Source organism: Somniosus microcephalus, unplaced genomic scaffold (genome assembly GCF_052327205.1).
Source record: "Somniosus microcephalus isolate GS21.2 unplaced genomic scaffold, FLI_Smic_1.0 scaffold208, whole genome shotgun sequence".
Lineage (NCBI taxonomy): Eukaryota > Metazoa > Chordata > Chondrichthyes > Squaliformes > Somniosidae > Somniosus > Somniosus microcephalus.
The window spans coordinates 317017-341144 of record NW_028225395.1 but is presented as its reverse complement, the minus strand read 5'-3'; the positions used below and the strand labels follow the sequence as shown (position 1 = coordinate 341144).

General features: G+C 49.4%; 1 protein-coding gene across 2 annotated transcripts in view; it reads right to left on the bottom strand.

Annotated features, from left to right (window-relative positions):
* The window catches only part of LOC147082059 (NACHT, LRR and PYD domains-containing protein 3-like), a 99712-nt gene that overhangs the window by 3440 nt on the left and 72144 nt on the right, over window positions 1–24128 (bottom strand). Inside the window, exons 5-10 of one of the 2 annotated variants that reach the window (XM_085980495.1) lie at window positions 19523–19694; window positions 19356–19421; window positions 8986–10723; window positions 637–723; window positions 325–495; window positions 13–183 (exon numbers count right to left, since the gene is read on the bottom strand). In XM_085980495.1, coding sequence (XP_085836621.1) covers window positions 13–183; window positions 325–495; window positions 637–723; window positions 8986–10723; window positions 19356–19421; window positions 19523–19694 — 2405 coding nt within the window. Of the gene's footprint in view, window positions 1–12; window positions 184–324; window positions 496–636; window positions 724–8300; window positions 10724–19355; window positions 19422–19522; window positions 19695–24128 lie in introns of those variants that run through there. The other variant, XM_085980494.1, reaches the window with a different exon arrangement.

The window sequence follows — 24128 nt, the reverse complement described above, 5'->3', positions numbered from 1 at the left end:
TCTGGTACTTACATCAGTGTCTGTATTTTACAGTCCGGGTTCCTCAGAGCCGCAGACAGTCGTTTCACTCCTGAATCTCCCAGTTTATTATTATTCAGGTCCAGACCCGTCAGTGAGCGGTTTGTACTGAGAGCGGAGGCGAGATCCTCGGCACAAGAATCTGTGAGACCGACATCACTCAGCCTGGGGATCAGAGAGAGAAATAACAGGAATCAGAGTAAATCCCCAGAGTTTATTAATAACACTATTACTGATACTAATAATAATGTCCAGTGTCAGACATCCAGTTATTATAAACACAATCTCACACAGTCTGGTACTTACTGCAGTTTCTGTATTTTACAGTCCGGGTTCCTCAGAGCCACAGACAGTAGTTTCACTCCTGAATCTCCCAGTTTATTATTACTCAGGCTCAGATCCGTCAGTGAGCGGTTTGTACTGAGAGCGGAGGCGAGATCCTCGGCACAAGAATCTGTGAGACCGACATTACCCAGCCTGGGGATCAGAGAGAGAAATAACAGGAATCAGAGTCAATCCCCAGAGTTTATTAATAACACTATTACTGATACTAATAATAATGTCCAGTGTCAGACATCCAGTTATTATAAACACAATCTCACACAGTCTGGTACTTACCGCAGTCTCTGTATTATACAGTCCGGGTTCCTCAGAGCCGCAGACACTAGTTTCATTCCTGAATCTCCCAATTGAATGCCATTCAGCCTAAAAACAAACAGAGAGAGAGAAACAAACTGAATCAAAGCCCGGATCTGATATACTTTTCTCTCTGGGATATTACAGCAATCACTGAAAGTACTTCAGGAAATTAATCACCCGGTTTTCCCCATCGGCGACGGTCGGGCGGGGTCCGGTGGAGGGTCGGGCGGGGGCCGGTGAAGGGTCGGGCGGGGGTCGGTGGAGGGTCGGGCGGGGGTCCGGTGAAGGGTCGGGCGGGGGTCGGTGGAGGGTCGGGCGGCGGCCTGGGTCGGGGTCGGTGAAGGGTCGGGCGGGGGCCGGGGTCGGGCTGGGGTCAGGGTCGGTGGAGAGTTGGTGGCGGGTCGGGTGGGGTCGGTGTCGGGCGGGGGTCGGGAGAGGCGGGGGCGGGTGCAGGGTCGGGCGGGGGCAGGCGGGGCCGGGGTCGGGGAGGGTTGGGCGGGGGTCGGTGGAGGGTCGGGGAGGGTCAGGCTGGGCCGGGGTCGGGGAGGGTCAGGCGGGGCGGGGGTCGGGGAGGGTCAGGCGGGGCCGGGGTCGGGGAGGGTCAGGCTGGGCCGGGGTCGGGGAGGGTCAGGCGGGGCCGGGGTCGGGGAGGGTCAGGCGGGGCCGGGGAGGGTCGGGCGGGGGTCGGTGGAGGGTCGGGCGGGGGTCAGGGTCGGTGGAGAGTTGGTGGCGGGTCGGGGAGGGGTCGGTAGGGTCGGGCGGGGCCGGGGTCGGGGCGAGGCCGGAGGCGGCGGTCGGGCGGGGCCGGCGGAGGGTCAGCCGGGCAGCGGAGGAGGGTCGGGCAGGGCCGGGGTCGGGTTTGGAAGAGGGTTGGGCGGGGCCGGCGGAGGGTTGGTCCGGAGGCAGCGGAGGGCCGGGCGAGGGTCAGGCCGGGCCGGGGACGGCAGTGGGTCGGGCGGGGCCGGGCGAGGGTCAGGCCGGGCCGGGGCCGGCGGAGGGTCGGGGCGGGGTCGGGTCGGGTGTGTCCGGGGTCGGGGTCGGCGGGGGGTCGGGTGTGTCCGGGGTTGGGTGTCGCGGCCTCGCTCTGGGGAATTGGGGAAGCGTGTTTGATGACCTCATTTGATGACACACACATTGACTTTGCCCATTGTGCTCTGTGTTCTACAGTATTGAGGTTCTACAAACACTGACAACATCAGCACAGAGGAGCTCGGCTGCCCCCAGGCTCTCCCAGAACTCCCTCTAGATGATTATGGAGGGAGCCACAGCCCGCAGGGAGGTTCTCTTCACTTCCAAGGGGCGGAAGAGACCAACACAGCCTGGGTGCACATTGCACAGTGGGGCTCAAGAAGGGATGTCATCGGGAGGACCAGCCTGCAGTGACACAAACCTTTCAATGATCTCAGTAGATCACAAAACGTTACTGCAAAGCCTCACTTAACCTCATCCGGCTGTGCCTCTCATCACATCCCCATCACTCTGCCTTCCCCACACTACTCCTGAACATCCTTACTCTCACCAACTTACCCTGCACCTCCACCCATCTCTCTCTATATTATCACATCCCCATCACTCTGCCTTCCCCACCCTACTCCTGAACATCCTTACTCTCACCAACTTACCCTGCACCTCCACCCATCTCTCTCTATATTATCACATCCCCATCACTCTGCCTTCCCCACCCTACTCCTGAACATCCTTACTCTCACCAACTTACCCTGCACCTCCACCCATCTCTCTCTATATTATCACATCCACATCACTCTGCCTTCCCCACCCTACTCCTGAACATCCTTACTCTCACCAACTTACCCTGCACCTCCACCCATCTCTCTCTATATTATCACATCCCCATCACTCTGCCTTCCCCACCCTACTCCTGAACATCCTTACTCTCACCAACTTACCCTGCACCTCCACCCATCTCTCTCTATATTATCACATCCCCATCACTCTGCCTTCCCCACCCTACTCCTGAACATCCTTACTCTCACCAACTTACCCTGCACCTCCACCCATCTCTCTCTATATTATCACATCCCCATCACTCTGCCTTCCCCACCCTACTCCTGAACATCCTTACTCTCACCAACTTACCCTGCACCTCCACCCATCTCTCTCTATATTATCACATCCCCATCACTCTGCCTTCCCCACCCTACTCCTGAACATCCTTACTCTCACCAACTTACCCTGCACCTCCACCCATCTCTCTCTATATTATCACATCCCCATCACTCTGCCTTCCCCACCCTACTCCTGAACATCCTTACTCTCACCAACTTACCCTGCACCTCCACCCATCTCTCTCTATATTATCACATCCCCGTCACTCTGCCTTCCCCACCCTACTCCTGAACATCCTTACTCTCACCAACTTACCCTGCACCTCCACCCATCTCTCTCTATATTATCACATCCCCATCACTCTGCCTTCCCCACCCTACTCCTGAACATCCTCACTCTCACCAACTTACCCTGCACCTCCACCCATCTCTCTCTATATTATCACATCCCCATCACTCTGCCTTCCCCACCCTACTCCTGAACATCCTTACTCTCACCAACTTACCCTGCACCTCCACCCATCTCTCTCTATATTATCACATCCCCATCACTCTGCCTTCCCCACCCTACTCCTGAACATCCTTACTCTCACCAACTTACCCTGCACCTCCACCCATCTCTCTCTATATTATCACATCCCCATCACTCTGCCTTCCCCACCCTACTCCTGAACATCCTTACTCTCACCAACTTACCCTGCACCTCCACCCATCTCTCTCTATATTATCACATCCCCATCACTCTGCCTTCCCCACCCTACTCCTGAACATCCTTACTCTCACCAACTTACCCTGCACCTCCACCCATCTCTCTCTATATTATCACATCCCCATCACTCTGCCTTCCCCACCCTACTCCTGAACATTCTTACTCTCACCAACTTACCCTGCACCTCCACCCATCTCTCTATATTATCACATCCCCATCACTCTGCCTTCCCCACCCTACTCCTGAACATCCTTACTCTCACCAACTTACCCTGCACCTCCACCCATCTCTCTCTATATTATCACATCCCCATCACTCTGCCTTCCCCACCCTACTCCTGAACATCCTTACTCTCACCAACTTACCCTGCACCTCCACCCATCTCTCTCTATATTATCACATCCCCATCACTCTGCCTTCCCCACCCTACTCCTGAACATCCTTACTCTCACCAACTTACCCTGCACCTCCACCCATCTCTCTCTATATTATCACATCCCCATCACTCTGCCTTCCCCACCCTACTCCTGAACATCCTTACTCTCACCAACTTACCCTGCACCTCCACCCATCTCTCTCTATATTATCACATCCCTATCTCACGAGCCACCCCTCACACTCACCCTGGTCCAATCATACCAACTAACAACACACAAGGATAGGCAATTGTGTGTTTTAGCCAATGTTCATGTGAAGTTTCTGTTAATGTGGTGTCAAACATTGAAATCTTTATTTTCAACACTTTCCGTTCTTCGAAAGATTTGTGTACATGTTTGGAAGTGGCTTAGTGAGTTGCAGTGAATGGTGAGACATAACGGTACCCCCGCAATGCTGATGAGTGTGACAGGAATGGTTTGGGGATTGTAGGGATGCTTTGTGTTGTTGGTGTGGGCTGGTGTTAACCTGGCGCATCATGTGTCATCCAGGGCGAGCAGCACCAAGTGAAGAAATTCTGGCCATGGTGAGGCCATCTCTGGTGACCTGGTCAGCAATGTGGCCGGGTGTTGATGCCCTCTGTGCTGTGCAGCATCAGGAGTTGTGGAGAAGGTTGTTGTTGGTGTTGCTGGTGTGCCTGGTGCTGCTGGTGTTGGGGCTGATCGTGGTGAGACTCTGAGGCCCAAGGTGAGACAGTATAAACCAGACCCATGCTGGTGTAATAGATGGCAGGTGAACTTGAGATGTCAGAAGCAATCTGTTAATGGTGAGAGAGGTTGTTCCAATGAGGTGACACTGGATAGAGAGTTTGCTCCAAACACTTGCAACCTGCATAAAGCTCAATCTGTCTTCCAAATGCAGTAAGCAACAGCTTCTGAGCTTGGAAAGTGAACAGCTGTGAGATGGGAGCTTTTATAGCACATTTCCAGCTGTCAAGTAATGAAATGATTCCATGGCCTTTCAACTCCCGCCCTGGTTACCTGACGTGATCCCCGAGCAGCGTGGACCACAGGAACATAGGGTCTGATGAAAGGGAGGAACTGAAAGAAATCAGTATTTGTAGGGAAATGGTGTTAGAGAAATTGATGGGATTGAAGGCCGATAAATCCCCAGGGCCTGATAATCTACATCCTAGGGTACTTAAGGAAGTGGCCCTAGAAATAGTAGATGCATTGCTGATCATCTTCCAACATTTGATGGAATCTGGAACAGTACCCATGGATTGGAGGGTAGCTAATGTTACCCCACTGTTCAAAAAAGGTGGTTGAGAAAAAACAGGGAATTACAGACCGGTAAGCCTGACATCGGTAGTGGGGAAAATGCTAGAGTCCATTATAAAAGATGTAATAGCAGAGCACTTGGAAAACAGTGACAGGATCGGACAAAGTCAACATGGATTTACAAAAAGTAAATCGTGCTTGAATAATCTACTGGAATTTTTTGAGGATGTAACTAGTAAAATAGATAAGGGAGAACCAGTGGATGTGGTGTATTTGGACTTTCAGAAGGCTTTCGATAAGGTCCCACATAAGAGATTAGTGTGTAAAGTTAAGGCACATGGGATTGGGGGGCAAGGTATTGACTTGGATAGAGAACTGGTTGGCAGATAGAAAGCAAAGAGTTGGAATAAACGGGTCTTTTTCTGAGAGGCAGGCAGTGACTAGTGGGGTATCGCAGGGATCGGTCCTTGGACCCCAGCTATTCACAATATATATTAATGATCTAGACAAGGGAACTAGATGTAATATCTCCAAATTTGCAGATGACACAAAGCTGGGTGGGCGTGTGTGTTGTGAGGAGGATGCCGAGAAACTACAGGATGATTTGGACAGGTTGGGTGATTGGGCAGAAGCATGGCAGATGCAATACAACGTGGATAAATGTGAGGTTATCCACTTTGGTGTCAAAAACAGGAAGGCAGATTATTATCTGAATGGCAATAGATTGGGAGAAGGGGAAGTGCAACGAGACCTGGGTGTCCTTGTGCACCAGTCGCTGAAGATAAGCATGCAGGTACAGCAGGCGGTTAAGGCGGCAAATGATATGTTGGCCTTCGTAGCGAGAGGGTTTGAGTACAGGAACAAGGATGTCTTGCTGCAGTTGTACAGGGCCTTGGTGAGACCACACCTTGAGTATTGTGTGCAGTTTTGGTCGCCTTATCTGAGGAAGGATTTTCTTGCCATGGAAGGAGTTCAGCGAAGATTCACCAGGCTGATACCTGGGATGGCAGGAATGACGTATGAAGAGAGATTGGGTCGATTGGGCTTGTACTCGCTGGAGTTTAGAAGAATGAGAGGGGATCTCATTGAAACTTATAAAATTCTAACCGGACTAGACAGACTAGATGCAGGAAGGATGTTCCCGATGGCGGGGGAGTCCAGAACCAGGGGTCACAGTCTAAGGATAAGGGGTAGACCTTTTAGGACAGAGATGAGGAGGAATTTCTTCACCCAGAGAGTGGTGAACCTGTGGAATTCTCTACCACAGAAGGCAGTAGAGGCCAATTCATTAAATATATTCAAGAAGGAGTTGGATATATTTCTTAAGGCTAAACGGATCAAGGGATATGGGGAGAAAGCAGGGACAGGGTACTGAGTTTGGATGATCAGCCATGATCGCATTGAATGGCGGAGCAGGCTCGAGGGGCCGATTGGCCTACTCCTGCTCCTATCTTCTATGTTTCTATGTAAACTCTGAAGGCGAGCTGAAAATAGTTGTTACTGTAATCCTCTGTTAACAAGGTTATAATGACCTGAATTGCCTCCCCCGCCGCTACGTGTGGGGTCTGCTCTGCTCTGACAGACCCGACATTTGGGAAAGGCACGTGGTGGCGGGTTGACATCGGGGTCCCGACCCGCTGGGGAAAAATCCATTTTCCCACCCGACCCGCCACTGATCGCGCCCGCTGACCCCTGCGAAATTCCCCCCTCACAGGGAATGTATCTCACTCTGTCCAACTGCCCATATATTCAGGGACTGTCCGTTAATGTATTTATTAAATAAAGTGCTGTCTGTGTGGAGCCTTTAAATGTCCCTCAGTCCGGTCTCATTCCCTGATGATCAGAATTACCCTCCTGGAGCTCAGTGACCGGCCTCGTCATGTTTGGAGAAACTTGTCTCAGTTCTGCTGCTCCTTAAATCCCGGATTTTATGGGAATCGGTCGATTTTTTCAGAATTAAATGATAAAGCGGTGATTCCCTGTGCTTTCTACTCTGTGCATTATATTAATCTGTATAATATCTCGGGGTGAGTTATATTGTGAAACGCTCACTGCTGCTGTAAAATCCGCCCCCCAGGATTTTATATAACAAGGAGAATTAATTCTGAAATAAAAACAGGAAATGCTGGAAATACCCAGCAGGTCAGGCAGCATCTACAGAGAGAGAAACAGAGTTAATGTTTCAGGACAAGGACCCCTCGTTAGAACTGGAACAAGTTACAGATGTAACAGATGTTTAAGCAAGTGTCGGGGCTGGGAAAGGTGGGGGGAGCGGAGGACAGAACAAAAGGGAAGGTCTGTGATAGGGTGGAAGACAGGAGAGATTAAATGTGGAGGCTGGTGGGGTGAAAGGTGAAGACAAGGGGAACCTATCGTGGTTCTGGGAGGGAGGGGCAGGGGTGAGAGCAGAAGTGTGGGAAACAGAACAGACACGGTCAAGAGCCGCGTCAACCACGGTAGAGGGGAATCCTCGGTTGAGGGAAAAGGAAGACATGTCGGAAGCACTGGATGGAACGTGGCATCATCAGAAAAACTGGGAGAATGGGCCAGCGTCCTTACAGGAAGCGAGGTGGGAGGAAGTGTATTCCAGGTAGCTGTGGGAGTCAGGGGGCTTATAGTGAATGTTTGTCAATAGCAGCAAGAGAGTTTATTCTGTCCCGTTACAAGTTTTAAATGTCCCTGTGCTCCTAGTTTATAGGGGAGGGGAATCTCTCACTTTATTCCCATTATTAAACTGGCTCGACATTTATTTCGGGGTAACTGGCCCGGCAGTTTTTGGGGAATTTTCGGAAGTTCCCTCCCCGAGCGGGGCCTCACACACAGGGGGCAGATTATGGGGAATTCTCGGGTTCACTGCCCCCGGTTTACCCAGGAGCCGCCCGCTGTGTGCGAGGCCCCACCGCTGGCCGGTGTGTGTCTGTACTCCGGTTAGATTGGAACCTTTTCACCAGCAGGTTTAAGATCCTGAATATCAACCTTTACTCAATGTTCAGGACTGTGAATAATTGTAAACATTTACAGCTGAAAGAATTCCCGATTCCCCAATATTCCCAATCCAGGAAACTAACCCCTCGACAGGACACACCCTGCACGGTATTGGAGTAAATATCGAACTGTTAGTGATTTAAACTCGGGTTTCTCTCCTGTTTCTAGTTGAAATGGTGTATGTGGAAAATATTTTAAATTAATGTTATCTTTACTGCCAGATTATATTTTATATGTTTACCTGTCCAGCCTTATTAAATATGATTTATTGTAATTAAATTATCAGACTCTCTGTGACCTGTATCTGCTGATCCGATAAAGACTGTAAAATCCCTACTTGTTCACAAGGATCCATTTTAGATTCTCCAGTCCTTAGGGAATTACTGACCGATCCTCTTATTATTGGTCATATTTGTGTTGAATCCGCTTCTCCCTGGTTTAACTGAACTGTTTGTTTCCCTACATTACGGAGCAACAACACAATCCGTGACTGTTCTACAATTCACCCAACAGTTAGAGACAAATAAACAGTTACCTCAACACCCGGCATTTGTGCAGTACGGGCCCCAGCCGCTGGAGTCCTTCACACTGAATGGAGCAACAACACAATCCGTGACTGTTCTACAATTCACCCAACAGTTAGAGACAAATAAACAGTTACCTCAACACCCGGCATTTGTGCAGTACGGGTCCCAGCCGCTGGAGTCCTTCACACTGAATGGAGCAACAACACAATCCGTGACTGTTCTACAATTCACCCAACAGTTAGAGACAAATAAACAGTTACCTCAACACCCGGCATTTGTGCAGTACGGGTCCCAGCCGCTGGAGTCCTTCACACTGAATGGAGCAACAACACAATCCGTGACTGTTCTACAATTCACCCAACAGTTAGAGACAAATAAACAGTTACCTCAACACCCGGCATTTGTGCAGTACGGGTCCCAGCCGCTGGAGTCCTTCACACTGAATGAAGTAGCCTCCTAGATCGAGGCCTTTTATTGAATCACAGAGTCCAATGACGTGAGACAGGACCGCACAGTCAATCGGGGTCAATATCAATCTGCTAAATCTAAGTGTTTCCACAGATCCCACTGTGGTCTGAGCCAGTGCTTTATTCTGAGACTCAAACAGGTAGTGGAATGTGTTCAGGAGGTTCCTTTGACCAGTTTCACTCCCTGTGTTTCCAATCTGTCCTTCAACCTTCTCCTTCACCCAGTCAATCACTCGGCAGGTGGTGTGATGAAGAAATGGATCCAGAAACTCCTCCAGGGGCCGAGCTGCCCGTGGGGAGGAGAGGCCAGCAACAAAACGGAGAAATATCTCAAATCGCCCATCTTCCTTGCTGTGGGCTTCTCGGAGGAGTTTCAGGATGTCCCCAGGATCTGGAGTCAGGAATTGTGCGAGTGCGGCTACAAACTCTTGGATGGTGAGGTGCGGGAATGTGTACACCACGCTCTGGGCAGATTCATCTCTCTCCAGAAGTTCCATCATGAACCCAGACAGGAACTGGGAAGGTTGTAGATTGTACTTGATCAAATCTCCATTTCCAAACACAATCTTCTTCTCGGAGACTCCTGTGAGGGCCATCTCACCAAGCTTCAGTAACACATCACGGGGGCTTGCAATCTCTCGGCCATGGTTTTTCAGAATGTTGTAAATATAGTAGGAATATAGTTGGGTGATGGTCTTGGGAACTGGCTGCTGATTCCTGTCTCTTTGTGTAAAGAAGGGGCCCAGTGACAGACCGAGAATCCAGCAGTAGGAAGGGTTGTAGCACATGGTGTACAGGATCTCGTTCTCCTCCACGTGTTTGAAAACAGCTGCTGCCACCGTCTGATCTTCAAAAAACTTGTTGAAATATTCCTTCCGTTCTTCACCAACAAATCCCAGGATTTCAGCCCAGACACTGATCTCAGCCTTTTCCAGTAAATGTAATGCAGTGGGGCGGCTGGTCACTAGCACTGAACATCCTGGGAGCAGCTTGTGCTGTATTAAACTGTACACAATGTCAGACACTTCACACCAGTCTTCAGGATCTGTGCACCTGTGCTGAGGTTCTGTATTTCTCCGATTGTCAGCAAAATCGATCCTGTCCTTGAATTCATCCAAACCATCGAATATAAACAGCAATCCCTCTGGGTTCTTCCAGAGCTCCCTAAGAATATTCCCAAAGTAAGGATACTGATCCAGTATCAGATTTCTCAGGTTTATTCTACAATTAATAGCGTTCAAATCCCGGAATTTAAAGCTGAAAACAAATTGAAAGTTTGGGTATATTTTCCCAGTGGCCCAGTCATGAACAATCTTTTGTACCATTGTTGTTTTTCCAATCCCAGGGACTCCGCTCACTGCTCCTGAACTCCCAGATTTGGATTCTCTCTGGGAAAAACTGCTGTGGAACAATTGATCAGTTCGTATTTTTTCCAGCACTCCCCGGAGATGTTCCTCTCTCCACTCTTCATGGTCTCGGCCTCTTGCCAGCAGTTCATGTTCTACAAGTGCCCGATCTCGAACAGTAGAAATGATCGTTAGTTCAGCGTATCGATCAACCAGCTGGAAAATCTTAACCTTCTCCTTTATTAGGATCGTGTTCAGTCTCAGTGTTTCAGTTTGTTCCCGGAGTGTTTCCTTGTGTTTCTGCTGAACATCTTCAATTAGAACAAACAGAAAGTGGTTTCAATGTTAGTTGTATTGACAAAAACAACTTCTCAATAACATTTAATGTTCAGTAAAATATTGCACGGTTTAATTCACAGCTTCAATAGACGTGCGTGTAGAAATTAAATCTCAGTTAATGGAAACCTCGCTTAAAGCGAACAATGGTCGAGAAAAGTTTCAAATCCTCACTTGATTCTAATATTCACTGAACATGGAGGTTTCAATGAAGGTGATATTTTCCCTCTGATGGTTAATACTCTCCGGCCTGCGCTGTGCTTTAGAAATCACATTACAAATCCACACATGATCCTGTTTATATGACAGTAGAAGTTCTAGTGGATCAAACTCTGAAACCGTCAGTGGTGATTCCCTTCTGAAGCAATGGAAAACGGGATTGATCGCTCACCGAGAGGGACAATGTGCAGAAGACCCGCCGTTAGTGTATCAGACCGTGGGCTGGTTATCTGGGTTAGTGTGTACACTGGGAGAGGGACAGACTGTGAATGGACAGAACTTGCACTGTTACTGTATCAGACCGTGGGCAGGTTATCTGGGTTAGTGTACACACTGGGAGAGGGACAGACTGTGAATGGACAGAACTTGCACTGTTACTGTATCAGACCGTGGGCAGGTTATCTGGGTTAGTGTGTACACTGGGAGAGGGACAGACTGTGAATGGACAGAACTTGCACTGTTACTGTATCAGACCGTGGGCAGGTTATCTGGGTTAGTGTGTACACTGGGAGAGGGACAGACTGTGAATGGACAGAACTTGCACTGTTACTGTATCAGACCGTGGGCAGGTTATCTGGGGTAGTGTGTTCACTGGGAGAGGGACAGACTGTGAATGGACAGAACTTGCACTGTTACTGTATCAGACCGTGGGCAGGTTATCTGGGTTAGTGTGTACACTGGGAGAGGGACAGACTGTGAATGGACAGAACTTGCACTGTTACTGTATCAGACCGTGGGCAGGTTATCTGGGTTAGTGTGTACACTGGGAGAGGGACAGACTGTGAATGGACAGAACTTGCACTGTTAGTGTATCAGACCGTGGGCAGGTTATCTGTGTTAGTGTGTACACTGGGAGAGGGACAGACTGTGAATGGACAGAACTTGCACTGTTAGTGTATCAGACCGTGGGCAGGTTATCTGTGTTAGTGTGTACACTGGGAGAGGGACAGACTGTGAATGGACAGAACTTGCACGGTTACTGTATCGGACCGTGGGCAGGTGATCTGGGTTAGTGAGTACACTGGGAGAGGGACAGACTGTGAATGGACAGAACTTGCACTGTTACTGTATCGGACCGTGGGCAGGTTATCTGGGTTAGTGTGTACACTGGGAGAGGGACAGACTGTGAATGGACAGAACTTGCACTGTTACTGTATCAGACCGTGGGCAGGTTATCTAGGTTAGTGTGTACACTGGGAGAGGGACAGACTGTGAATGGACAGAACTTGCACTGTTACTGTATCAGACCGTGGGCAGGTTATCTGTGTTAGTGTGTACACTGGGAGAGGGACAGACTGTGAATGGACAGAACTTGCACTGTTACTGTATCGGACCGTGGGCAGGTTATCTGGGTTAGTGTGTACACTGGGAGAGGGACAGACTGTGAATGGACAGAACTTGCACTGTTACTGTATCAGACCGTGGGCAGGTTATCTGTGTTAGTGTGTACACTGGGAGAGGGACAGACTGTGAATGGACAGAACTTGCACTGTTACTGTATCAGACCGTGGGCAGGTTATCTGGGTTAGTGTGTACACTGGGAGAGGGACAGACTGTGAATGGACAGAACTTGCACTGTTACTGTATCAGACCGTGGGCAGGTTATCTGGGTTAGTGTGTACACTGGGAGAGGGACAGACTGTGAATGGACAGAACTTGCACTGTTACTGTATCAGACCGTGGGCAGGCTATCTGGGTTAGTGTGTACACTGGGAGAGGGACAGACTGTGAATGGACAGAACTTGCACTGTTACTGTATCAGACCGTGGGCAGGTTATCTGGGTTAGTGTGTACACTGGGAGAGGGACAGACTGTGAATGGACAGAACTTGCACTGTTACTGTATCAGACCGCGGGCAGGTTATCTGGGTTAGTGTGTACACTGGGAGAGGGACAGACTGTGAATGGACAGAACTTGCACTGTTACTGTATCAGGCCGTGGGCAGGTTATCTGGGTTAGTGTGTACACTGGGAGAGGGACAGACTGTGAATGGACAGAACTTGCACTGTTACTGCATCAGACCGTGGGCAGGTTATCTGGGGACAAGAGACAATTGGTTGTGTTACTGTGTGAAATCAGGGTAATATTTTTCACTGAAGGGTAGTAGAGTGGGAGACCAGTTACCAGGGAGGACACTAAGGGGCAGTGTGATTGGGGACAAGAGACAATTGGTTGTGTTTCTGTGTGAAATCAGGGTAATATTTCTCACTGAAGGGTAGTAGAGTGGGAGACCAGTTACCAGGGAGGACACTAAGGGGCAGTGTGATTGGGGAAAGGAGACAATTGGTTGTGTTTCTGTGTGAAATCAGGGTAATATTTTTCACTGAAGGGTAGTAGAGTGGGAGACCAGTTACCAGGGAGGACACTAAGGGGCAGTGTGATTGGGGACAAGAGACAATTGGTTGTGTTTCTGTGTGAAATCAGGGTAATATTTCTCACTGAAGGGTAGTAGAGTGGGAGACCAGTTACCAGGGAGGACACTAAGGGGCAGTGTGATTGGGGACAAGAGACAATTGGTTGTGTTTCTGTGTGAAATCAGGGTAATATTTTTCACTGAAGGGTAGTAGAGTGGGAGACCAGTTACCAGGGAGGACACTAAGGGGCAGTGTGATTGGGGACAAGAGACAATTGGTTGTGTTTGTGTGTGAAATCAGGGTAATATTTTACACTGAAGGGTAGTAGAGTGGGAGACCAGTTACCAGGGAGGACACTAAGGGGCAGTGTGATTGGGGACAAGAGACAATTGGTTGTGTTTCTGTGTGAAATCAGGGTAATATTTTTCACTGAAGGGTAGTAGAGTGGGAGACCAGTTACCAGGGAGGACACTAAGGGGCAGTGTGATTGGGGACAAGAGACAATTGGTTGTGTTTCTGTGTGAAATCAGGGTAATATTTCTCACTGAAGGGTAGTAGAGTGGGACACTAGTTACCAGGGAGGACACTAAGGGGCAGTGTGATTGTGGACAAGAGACAATTGGTTGTGTTTGTGTGTGAAATCAGGGTAATATTTTTCACTGAAGGGTAGTAGAGTGGGAGACCAGTTACCAGGGAGGACACTAAGGGGCAGTGTGATTGGGGACAAGAGACAATTGGTTGTGTTTCTGTGGATAAGCTGAAGAGAGGAAGGTGAGTTCACCTCGAACAGGGACAGACTGGTTTGGACCAAAGTAGCCTTTTGTTCCCCTAAACATCCTCCTGTTGTGTTTCAGAAAATGCGATCAGCTTTCAGTAATTTTACATTTATATTATTTTTAGATAACAGTCTCATCAGATAACCGATCAGAATCAGAACTAGAACTACCGCCCACTTCACTCAGTATTACGTTAGGGAAGACAGACTTCATTTCAACAGTTACTATTATTAAACTCCATCGTTTCATTTGGAAACGAGTTGCCGATAATGTAGTTTTGAAAATTATAAATATGTTTGTGATAATAATTAAATTGGGATTCAAAATCCCCCTGAATGAAATGACGGTTCTTTCAGTACAACAAGATTCTCTGTAATAACAACAGAAAATGCTGGAAAAACTCAGCAAGTCAGGCAACATCCGTGGAGAGAAATTTGAGTTGACGTTTCGGGTTTGACCCTTCTTCAAAACTGGAGAGAAAAGGAACTAGATCGAAGGCAGGGCTGCGATCGGACAAAAGAATTAAAGAACCAAAAGAAGTAAAAGAGATTAGAAGCTAGACGAGATGGTAATAGGCTGTGATTAGGTGTAAAGTGTACTGTGCCTAGTTTGTCTGTTTTACTGCCAGAGGTAATCGGCACAGTCAATTTCAAATCACCCAGAACATGGCCTATTGCTGATGTTCCTCCTCAGTGAATGTTTGATTGTGAAACTCTGAACATCTTCTCAGATTAGAGCGAACACTATCGGATGTTCATGAGGTGATGTACAATGGTAATGCTTAACCTTTTCCCAATTCTCCAACACTTACCACAGTTTGTGCTGAATAGCTGCCCGGGGGCAGAGATAACATCCACATCAGGCACAAAGGCATTCGTTTCACACGGTATAATGGTCTGGCCAGGTGTGTGTGGGGTTTCACCGTGTATCAGGATCCTGCCAGGTGTGTATGGGGTTTCACAGTGTATCAGGATCCTGCCAGGTGTGTATGGGGTTTCACAGTGTATCAGGATCCTGCCAGGTGTGTATGGGGTTTCACAGTGTATCAGGATCCTGCCAGGTGTGTATGGGGTTTCACAGTGTATCAGGATCCTGCCAGGTGTGTATGGGGTTTCACAGTGTATCAGGATCCTGCCAGGTGTGTGTGGGGTTTCACAGTGTATCAGGATCCTGCCAGGTGTGTGTGGGGTTTCACAGTGTATCAGGATCCTGCCAGGTGTGTGTGGGGTTTCACAGTGCATCAGGATCCTGCCAGGTGTGTGTGGGGTTTCACCGTGTATCAGGATCCTGCCAGGTGTGTATGGGGTTTCACAGTGTATCGGGATCCTGCCAGGTGTGTATGGGGTTTCACAGTGTATCGGGATCCTGCCAGGTGTGTATGGGGTTTCACCGTGTATCAGGATCCTGCCAGGTGTGTATGGGGTTTCACAGTGTATCAGGATCCTGCCAGGTGTGTATGGGGTTTCACAGTGTATCAGGATCCTGCCAGGTGTGTATGGGGTTTCCCAGTGTATCAGGATCCTGCCAGGTGTGTATGGGGTTTCACAGTGTATCAGGATCCTGCCTGGTGTGTATGGGGTTTCACAGTGTATCAGGACCCTGCCAGGTGTGTATGGGGTTTCAGTGTATCAGGATCCTGCCAGGTGTGTATGGGGTTTCACCGTGTATCGGGATCCTGCCAGGTGTGTATGGGGTTTCACAGTGTATCGGGATCCTGCCAGGTGTGTATGGGGTTTCACAGTGTATCGGGATCCTGCCAGGTGTGTATGGGGTTTCACAGTGTATCGGGATCCTGCCAGGTGTGTATGGGGTTTCACAGTGTATCGGGATCCTGCCAGGTGTGTATGGGGTTTCACAGTGTATCGGGATCCTGCCAGGTGTGTATGGGGTTTCACAGTGTATCGGGATCCTGCCAGGTGTGTATGGGGTTTCACAGTGTATCGGGATCCTGCCAGGTGTGTATGGGGTTTCACAGTGTATCGGGATCCTGCCAGGTGTGTATGGGGTTTCACAGTGTATCAGGATCCTGCCAGGTGTGTATGGGGTTTCACAGTGTATCAGGATCCTGCCAGGTGTGTATGGGGTTTCACAGTGTATCAGGATCCTGCCAGGTGTGTATGGGGTTTCACAGTGTATCAGGATCCTGCCAGGTGTGTATGGGGTTTCACAGTGTATCAGGATCCTGCCAGGTGTGTATGGGGTTTCACAGTGTATCAGGATCCTGCCAGGTGTGTATGGGGTTTCACAGTGTATCGGGATCCTGCCAGGTGTGTATGGGGTTTCACAGTGTATCGGGATCCTGCCAGGTGTGTATGGGGTTTCACAGTGTATCGGGATCCTGCCAGGTGTGTATGGGGTTTCACAGTGTATCGGGATCCTGCCAGGTGTGTATGGGGTTTCACAGTGTATCGGGATCCTGCCAGGTGTGTATGGGGTTTCACAGTGTATCGGGATCCTGCCAGGTGTGTATGGGGTTTCACAGTGTATCAGGATCCTGCCAGGTGTGTATGGGGTTTCACAGTGTATCAGGATCCTGCCAGGTGTGTATGGGGTTTCACAGTGTATCGGGATCCTGCCAGGTGTGTATATGGTTTCACAGTGTATCAGGATCCTGCCAGGTGTGTATGGGGTTTCACAGTGTATCAGGATCCTGCCAGGTGTGTATGGGGTTTCACAGTGTATCAGGATCCTGCCTGGTGTGTATGGGGTTTCACAGTGTATCGGGATCCTGCCAGGTGTGTATATGGTTTCACAGTGTATCAGGATCCTGCCAGGTGTGTATGGGGTTTCACAGTGTATCGGGATCCTGCCAGGTGTGTATATGGTTTCACAGTGTATCAGGATCCTGCCAGGTGTGTATGGGGTTTCACAGTGTATCAGGATCCTGCCAGGTGTGTATGGGGTTTCACAGTGTATCAGGATTCTGCCAGGTGTGTATGGGGTTTCACAGTGTATCGGGATCCTGCCAGGTGTGTATATGGTTTCACAGTGTATCAGGATCCTGCCAGGTGTGTATGGGGTTTCACAGTGTATCAGGATCCTGCCAGGTGTGTATGGGGTTTCACAGTGTATCAGGATCCTGCCTGGTGTGTATGGGGTTTCACAGGGTATCGGGATCCTGTTAGGTGTGTATGGGGTTTCACAGTGTATCAGGATCCTGCCAGGTGTGTATGGGGTTTCACAGTGTATCGGGATCCTGCCAGGTGTTTATGGGGTTTCACAGTGTATCGGGATCCTGCCAGGTGTGTATGGGGTTTCACAGTGTATCAGGATCCTGCCAGGTGTGTATGGGGTTTCACAGTGTATCAGGATCCTGCCAGGTGTGTGTGGGGTTTCACAGTGTATCAGGATCCTGCCAGGTGTGTGTGGGGTTTCACAGTGTATCAGGATCCTGCCAGGTGTGTATGGGGTTTCACAGTGTATCAGGATCCTGCCAGGTGTGTATGGGGATTCACAGTGTATCAGGACCCTGCCAGGTGTGTATGGGGTTTCACAGTGTATCAGGACCCTGCCAGGTGTGTATGGGGTTTCACAGTGTATCAGGATCCTGCCTGGTGTGTATGGGGTTTCACAGGGTATCGGGATCCTGTTAGGTGTGTATGGGGTTTCACAGTGTATCAGGATCCTGCCAGGTGTGTATGGGGTTTCACAGTGTATCGGGATCCTGCCAGGTGTTTATGGGGTTTCACAGTGTATCGGGATCCTGCCAGGTGTGTATGGGGTTTCACAGTGTATCAGGATCCTGCCAGGTGTGTATGGGGTTTCACAGTGTATCAGGATCCTGCCAGGTGTGTTTGGGGTTTCACAGTGTATCAGGATCCTGCCAGGTGTGTATGGGGTTTCACAGTGTATCAGGATCCTGCCAGGTGTGTATGGGGTTTCACAGTGTATCAGGATCCTGCCAGGTGTGTATGGGGATTCACAGTGTATCAGGACCCTGCCAGGTGTGTATGGGGTTTCACAGTGTATCAGGATCCTGCCAGGTGTGTATGGGGTTTCACCGTGTATCAGGATCCTGCCAGGTGTGTATGGGGTTTCACAGTGTATCGGGATCCTGCCAGGTGTGTATGGGGTTTCAGAGTGTTTCAGGATACTGCCAGGTGTGTATGGGGTTTCACAGTGTATCGGGATCCTGCCAGGTGTGTATGGGGTTTCACAGTGTATCAGGATCCTGCCAGGTGTGTATGGGGTTTCACAGTGTATCAGGATCCTGCCAGGTGTGTATGGGGTTTCACAGTGTATCAGGATCCTGCCAGGTGTGTGTGGGGTTTCACCGTGTATCAGGATCCTGCCAGGTGTGTATGGGGTTTCACAGTGTATCAGGATTCTGCCAGGTGTGTATGGGGTTTCACAGTGTATCGGGATCCTGCCAGGTGTGTATGGGGTTTCACAGTGTATCAGGATCCTGCCAGGTGTGTGTGGGGTTTCACCGTGTATCAGGATCCTGCCAGGTGTGTATGGGGTTTCACAGTGTATCAGGATTCTGCCAGGTGTGTATGGGGTTTCACAGTGTATCGGGATCCTGCCAGGTGTGTATGTGGTTTCACAGTGTATCAGGATCCTGCCAGGTGTGTATGGGGTTTCACAGTGTATCAGGATCCTGCCAGGTGTGTATGGGGTTTCAGTGTATCAGGATCCTGCCAGGTGTGTATGGGGTTTCAGTGTATCAGGATCCTGCCAGGTGTGTATGGGGTTTCACAGTGTATCGGGATCCTGCCAGGTGTGTATGGGGTTTCACAGTGTATCAGGATCCTGCCAGGTGTGTATGGGGTTTCACAGTGTATCGGGATCCTGCCAGGTGTGTATGGGGTTTCACAGTGTATCAGGATCCTGCCAGGTGTGTATGGGGTTTCACAGTGTATCAGGATTCTGCCAGGTGTGTGTGGGGTTTCACAGTGTATCGGGATCCTGCCAGGTGTGTATGGGGTTTGACAGTGTATCAGGATCCTGCCAGGTGTGTATGGGGTTTCACAGTGAATCAGGATCCTGCCAGGTGTAGGCAATGTGCAGTTGGATTAACTGGAGCATACAAGACCTGCAAATTTACCAATAATTCAAAAATCAGCTTTATTTGTAAATTGAATCTATGCAGAACTTTTGTGGATTAATCACGAATCCAAATAATGTTCCATCCTATTCCCTGAGCCTTGGACCTTCTCATTCACAGATTCTGACAACATTTAAACAAATCAGCTCCAGTCAAATATTTGGATTCTATAGTGAAATAAACAGTTTGAAATCTCCATTTCATCACTTACCTCTCAGGTGACTGGGTACTTCGGATAAACCTCGTGTGATGTTCATGTAATCAAATGGATCAGAACCTGTTTAAATCAATTAGCGTTCATGAAATCAGATCTGTGTAATATTATAGTGAAATCCTGTTTGAATCTGAATTTGAATTCAGCGTGTGATATTACCGTACCAAGTTCCTGTATTTCTTTCAGTATTTTGTCCAGCTTTGGTACCCCATGGCGCATTTTCACAAAGGATTCCCACATCACCCTTCGGGCCCGAGAGCCTTTCTCCATCACCAGATTTAGGAGAAGTTTGGAGCTGTCCGCCCGGTTTCCCTTCTCCGCGAGCTCAGTGACTTCCTGTAAAGAATAGTAATGAATGAATTGAGGAGCTGAGTGAAATATAAACACCGAGAATGAGAAGGAAAGGATCTGCTCAGTGATGGGATCTCCCAGTTGTTGAGCACAGGAAGCAGTCACTGTGCCAGGTTCTGATCCATTCTGAACATGGGCTGAATATTCTGTAAATATCTTGATTCGGTCATTAACGGCAAAGAAATTTGATGAATTATAGTTCTCGGAGAGTGAGGAATCGCTGAGAATCTGCAGCAGTTTTAACGTGATTATTTGTCTCTGTCCTTCAGTGTCCAACATGACATCAGATTACTGACTGACAATATGATAGACTCCTTTCTCTCAGTTTTTCCTGCTGCTGCACTTTGCGATTTCCCGAGAAATAAAAAAGCAGCGAGTCAGAACTCTAGTGGCAGGGAAGGAACGAATCTGAAGTGAGAGAAACAGCTAGAAAACTGCCTGAGAAATTACACTGACTAATCGAAACAATCACTGTTGGTGTAGGGGTGGAAAATCGACCAATAAAAATAATGAAAAATCTAATCGCTTTCCCCCCGGTAATTGAAATGTCCGACACCCGTTATTTTACACATCCGCTGCCGGTATGAAACCTCGGTAACTGGGAACAGATATCCAGCAATGGGGTTGGTGTAGTCAGGACTTATCAGCAAAACTTACATTTATATAACACCTTTAATGCAGAAAAGCGTCGAAAGGCACTTCAGAGGTGCAGACAACGGACAGAGAGATGATGAGACGTCGAGAACGATAGCCTGTTAGTTATGTTACTGGACGAGTAATGATATAGAGAGGGCGAGGTGTGGAGAACGATAGCCTGTTGGTTATGTTACTGGACGGGTAATGATATAGAGAGGGCGAGGTGTGGAGAACGATAGCCTGTTGGTTATGTTACTGGTCGGGTAACGATATGGAGAGGGCGAGGTGTGGAGAACGATAGCCTGTTGGTTATGTTACTGGACAAGTAATCCTGAGATAACGGTCCAAATATCATCGTGGACGTTTCATGAATTGAATTCAAATTTGAAACATTTCAAAACAAAAAGCTGATATTAGTAAAGATCGTCGTAAAACCCAATGCCCTTTACGCCTGGTCTATACGCGACGCCAGTCCTTCACCAATGTGATGGCCTCTGAAATGGCCTAGAAAGCCTCTCGAAAGAAGGATACAGAAGAATAAAACCGGGCGGACCGCTCAGCTTCGGCATTGGATTCGGACACCACAAAGGAACACCCAGCCCAGTCAACCCTGCCAATCCCTCCTCATTAACTCCTGGGGACTGGTGCCAAAGTAGGGAGAAGTGGACCACACATTAGTCAAGCAACTGTGTGACATAGTGATACATTTAAAATCATAGTTATTAGGCAAAGTCCCAGGTACCGCCATCAGCAGTCATCGGACAGGACAGGCCCACCAGTGGTGGGCGCAGCGATATACCCTCAGATGCAAGTGTCCTTCGTGTCATCAACATTGACTCCAGAGCCAAGGAAATCTCATGCCTTCACGTCAAACATGGGCAAGGAAACCTCCTGCTGATTACCACCTACCGTCCTCCCTCAGCCGATGAATCAGTGCTCCTCCATTTTGAACACAACTTGGAGGAAGCACTAAAGGTGACAAAAGTTCCAGAATGTACAGTAGGTGAGAGATTTAGTGCAGAGGTCCCCCGCATTTCAGTATCAAGAAACAAATGAATGAACTGGGCACAGCAAATGCTAAAGGTCCCGTCAATATTCTGGCTGTGGTGTTGAAGGTCTCTGCTTTGGAACTAACCGCACATCTAGTGAAGTTGTTCCAGTATATCCACATCACTGGAATCTGCCCGACAATGTAGAGAATTGTCCAGGTATGTCCTGTCCACAAAGAGCAGGACAAATCCAACCCGATCAATTACCGCCCTATCAGCCTGCTCGCAATCATCATCAAAGTGTTGGAAGGAGTTATAATCACTGCTATCAAGCAGCACTTCGTCACAAATAAGCTGCTCACCGAGGCTCAATTTGAGTTCCACCAGGACCAATCGACTCCAAACAAGGACCAAAGAACTGAATTACAGCTGTGAGGTGACAGTGACTGTGCTTGGCATCAAGGCAGTGTTCGACATGTGTGGCACCATGGAGTGTGGTTATTGGAGAATCGTCTCAGCACCAGGACATCACTGCAGGAGATCCTCGGGACAGTGTTCGACGTGTGTGGCACCATGGAGTGTGGTTATTGGAGGAGAATCGTCTCAGCACCAGGACATCACTGCAGGAGATCCTCGGGACAGTGTTCGACGTGTGTGACACCATGGAGTGTGGTTATTGGAGGAGAATCGTCTCAGCACCAGGACATCACTGCAGGAGATCCTCGGGACAGTGTTCGACATGTGTGGCACCATGGAGTGTGGTTATTGGAGAATCATCTCAGCACCAGGACATCACTGCAGGAGATCCTCGGGACAGTGTTCGACATGTGTGGCACCATGGAGTGTGGTTATTGGAGGAGAATCGTCTCAGCCCCAGGACATCACTGCAGGAGATCCTCGGGACAGTGTTCGACGTGTGTGGCACCATGGAGTGTGGTTATTGGAGAATCATCTCAGCATCAGGACATCACTGCAGGAGATCCTCGGGGCAGAGTTCGACGTGTGTGGCACCATGGAGTGTGGTTATTGGAGAATCGTCTCAGCACCAGGACATCACTGCAGGAGATCCTCGGGACAGTGTTCGACATGTGTGACACCATGGAGTGTGGTTATTGGAGGAGAATCGTCTCAGCACCAGGACATCACTGCAGGAGATCCTCGGGACAGTGTTCGACGTGTGTGACACCATGGAGTGTGGTTATTGGAGAATCGTCTCAGCACCAGGACATCACTGTAGGAGATCCTCGGGACAGTGTTCGACATGTGTGGCACCATGGAGTGTGGTTATTGGAGGAGAATCGTCTCAGCACCAGGACATCACTGCAGGAGATCCTCGGGACAGTGTTCGACGTGTGTGACACCATGGAGTGTGGTTATTGGAGAATCGTCTCAGCACCAGGACATCACTGTAGGAGATCCTCGGGACAGTGTTCGACATGTGTGGCACCATGGAGTGTGGTTATTGGAGGATCATCTCAGCACCAGGACATCACTGCAGGAGATCCTCGGGACAGTGTTCGACGTGTGTGACACCATGGAGTGTGGTTATTGGAGGAGAATCGTCTCAGCACCAGGACATCACTGCAGGAGATCCTCGGGACAGTGTTCGACGTGTGTGACACCATGGAGTGTGGTTATTGGAGAATCGTCTCAGCACCAGGACATCACTGCAGGAGATCCTCGGGACAGTGTTCGACGTGTGTGACACCATGGAGTGTGGTTATTGGAGGAGAATCGTCTCAGCACCAAGACATCACTGCAGGAGATCCTCGGGACAGTGTTCGACGTGTGTGGCACCATGGAGTGTGGTTATTGGAGGAGAATCGTCTCAGCACCAGGACATCACTGCAGGAGATCCTCGGGACAGTGTTCGTCATGTGTGGCACCATGGAGTGTGGTTATTGGAGAATCATCTCAGCACCAGGACATCACTGCAGGAGATCCTCGGGACAGTGTTCGACGTGTGTGACACCATGGAGTGTGGTTATTGGAGGAGAATCGTCTCAGCACCAGGACATCACTGCAGGAGATCCTCGGGACAGTGTTCGACGTGTGTGACACCATGGAGTGTGGTTATTGGAGGAGAATCGTCTCAGCACCAGGACATCACTGCAGGAGATCCTCGGGACAGTGTTCGACGTGTGTGGCACCATGGAGTGTGGTTATTGGAGAATCGTCTCAGCACCAGGACATCACTGCAGGAGCTCCTCGGGACAGTGTTCGACGTGTGTGGCACCATGGAGTGTGGTTATTGGAGAATCGTCACAGCACCAGGACATCACTGCAGGAGATCCTCGGGACAGTGTTCGACGTGTGTGACACCATGGAGTGTGGTTATTGGAGAATCGTCTCAGCACCAGGACATCACTGCAGGAGATCCTCGGGGCAGTGTTCGACGTGTGTGACACCATGGAGTGTGGTTATTGGAGGAGAATCGTCTCAGCACCAGGACATCACTGCAGGAGATCCTCGGGACAGTGTTCGACGTGTGTGACACCATGGAGTGTGGTTATTGGAGAATCGTCTCAGCACCAGGACATCACTGCAGGAGATCCTCGGGACAGTGTTCGACGTGTGTGGCACCATGGAGTGTGGTTATTGGAGAATCGTCTCAGCACCAGGACATCACTGCAGGAGTTCCTCGGGGCAGTGTTCGACGTGTGTGACACCATGGAGTGTGGTTATTGGAGGAGAATCGTCTCAGCACCAGGACATCACTGCAGGAGATCCTCGGGACAGTGTTCGACGTGTGTGACACCATGGAGTGTGGTTATTGGAGAATCGTCTCAGCACC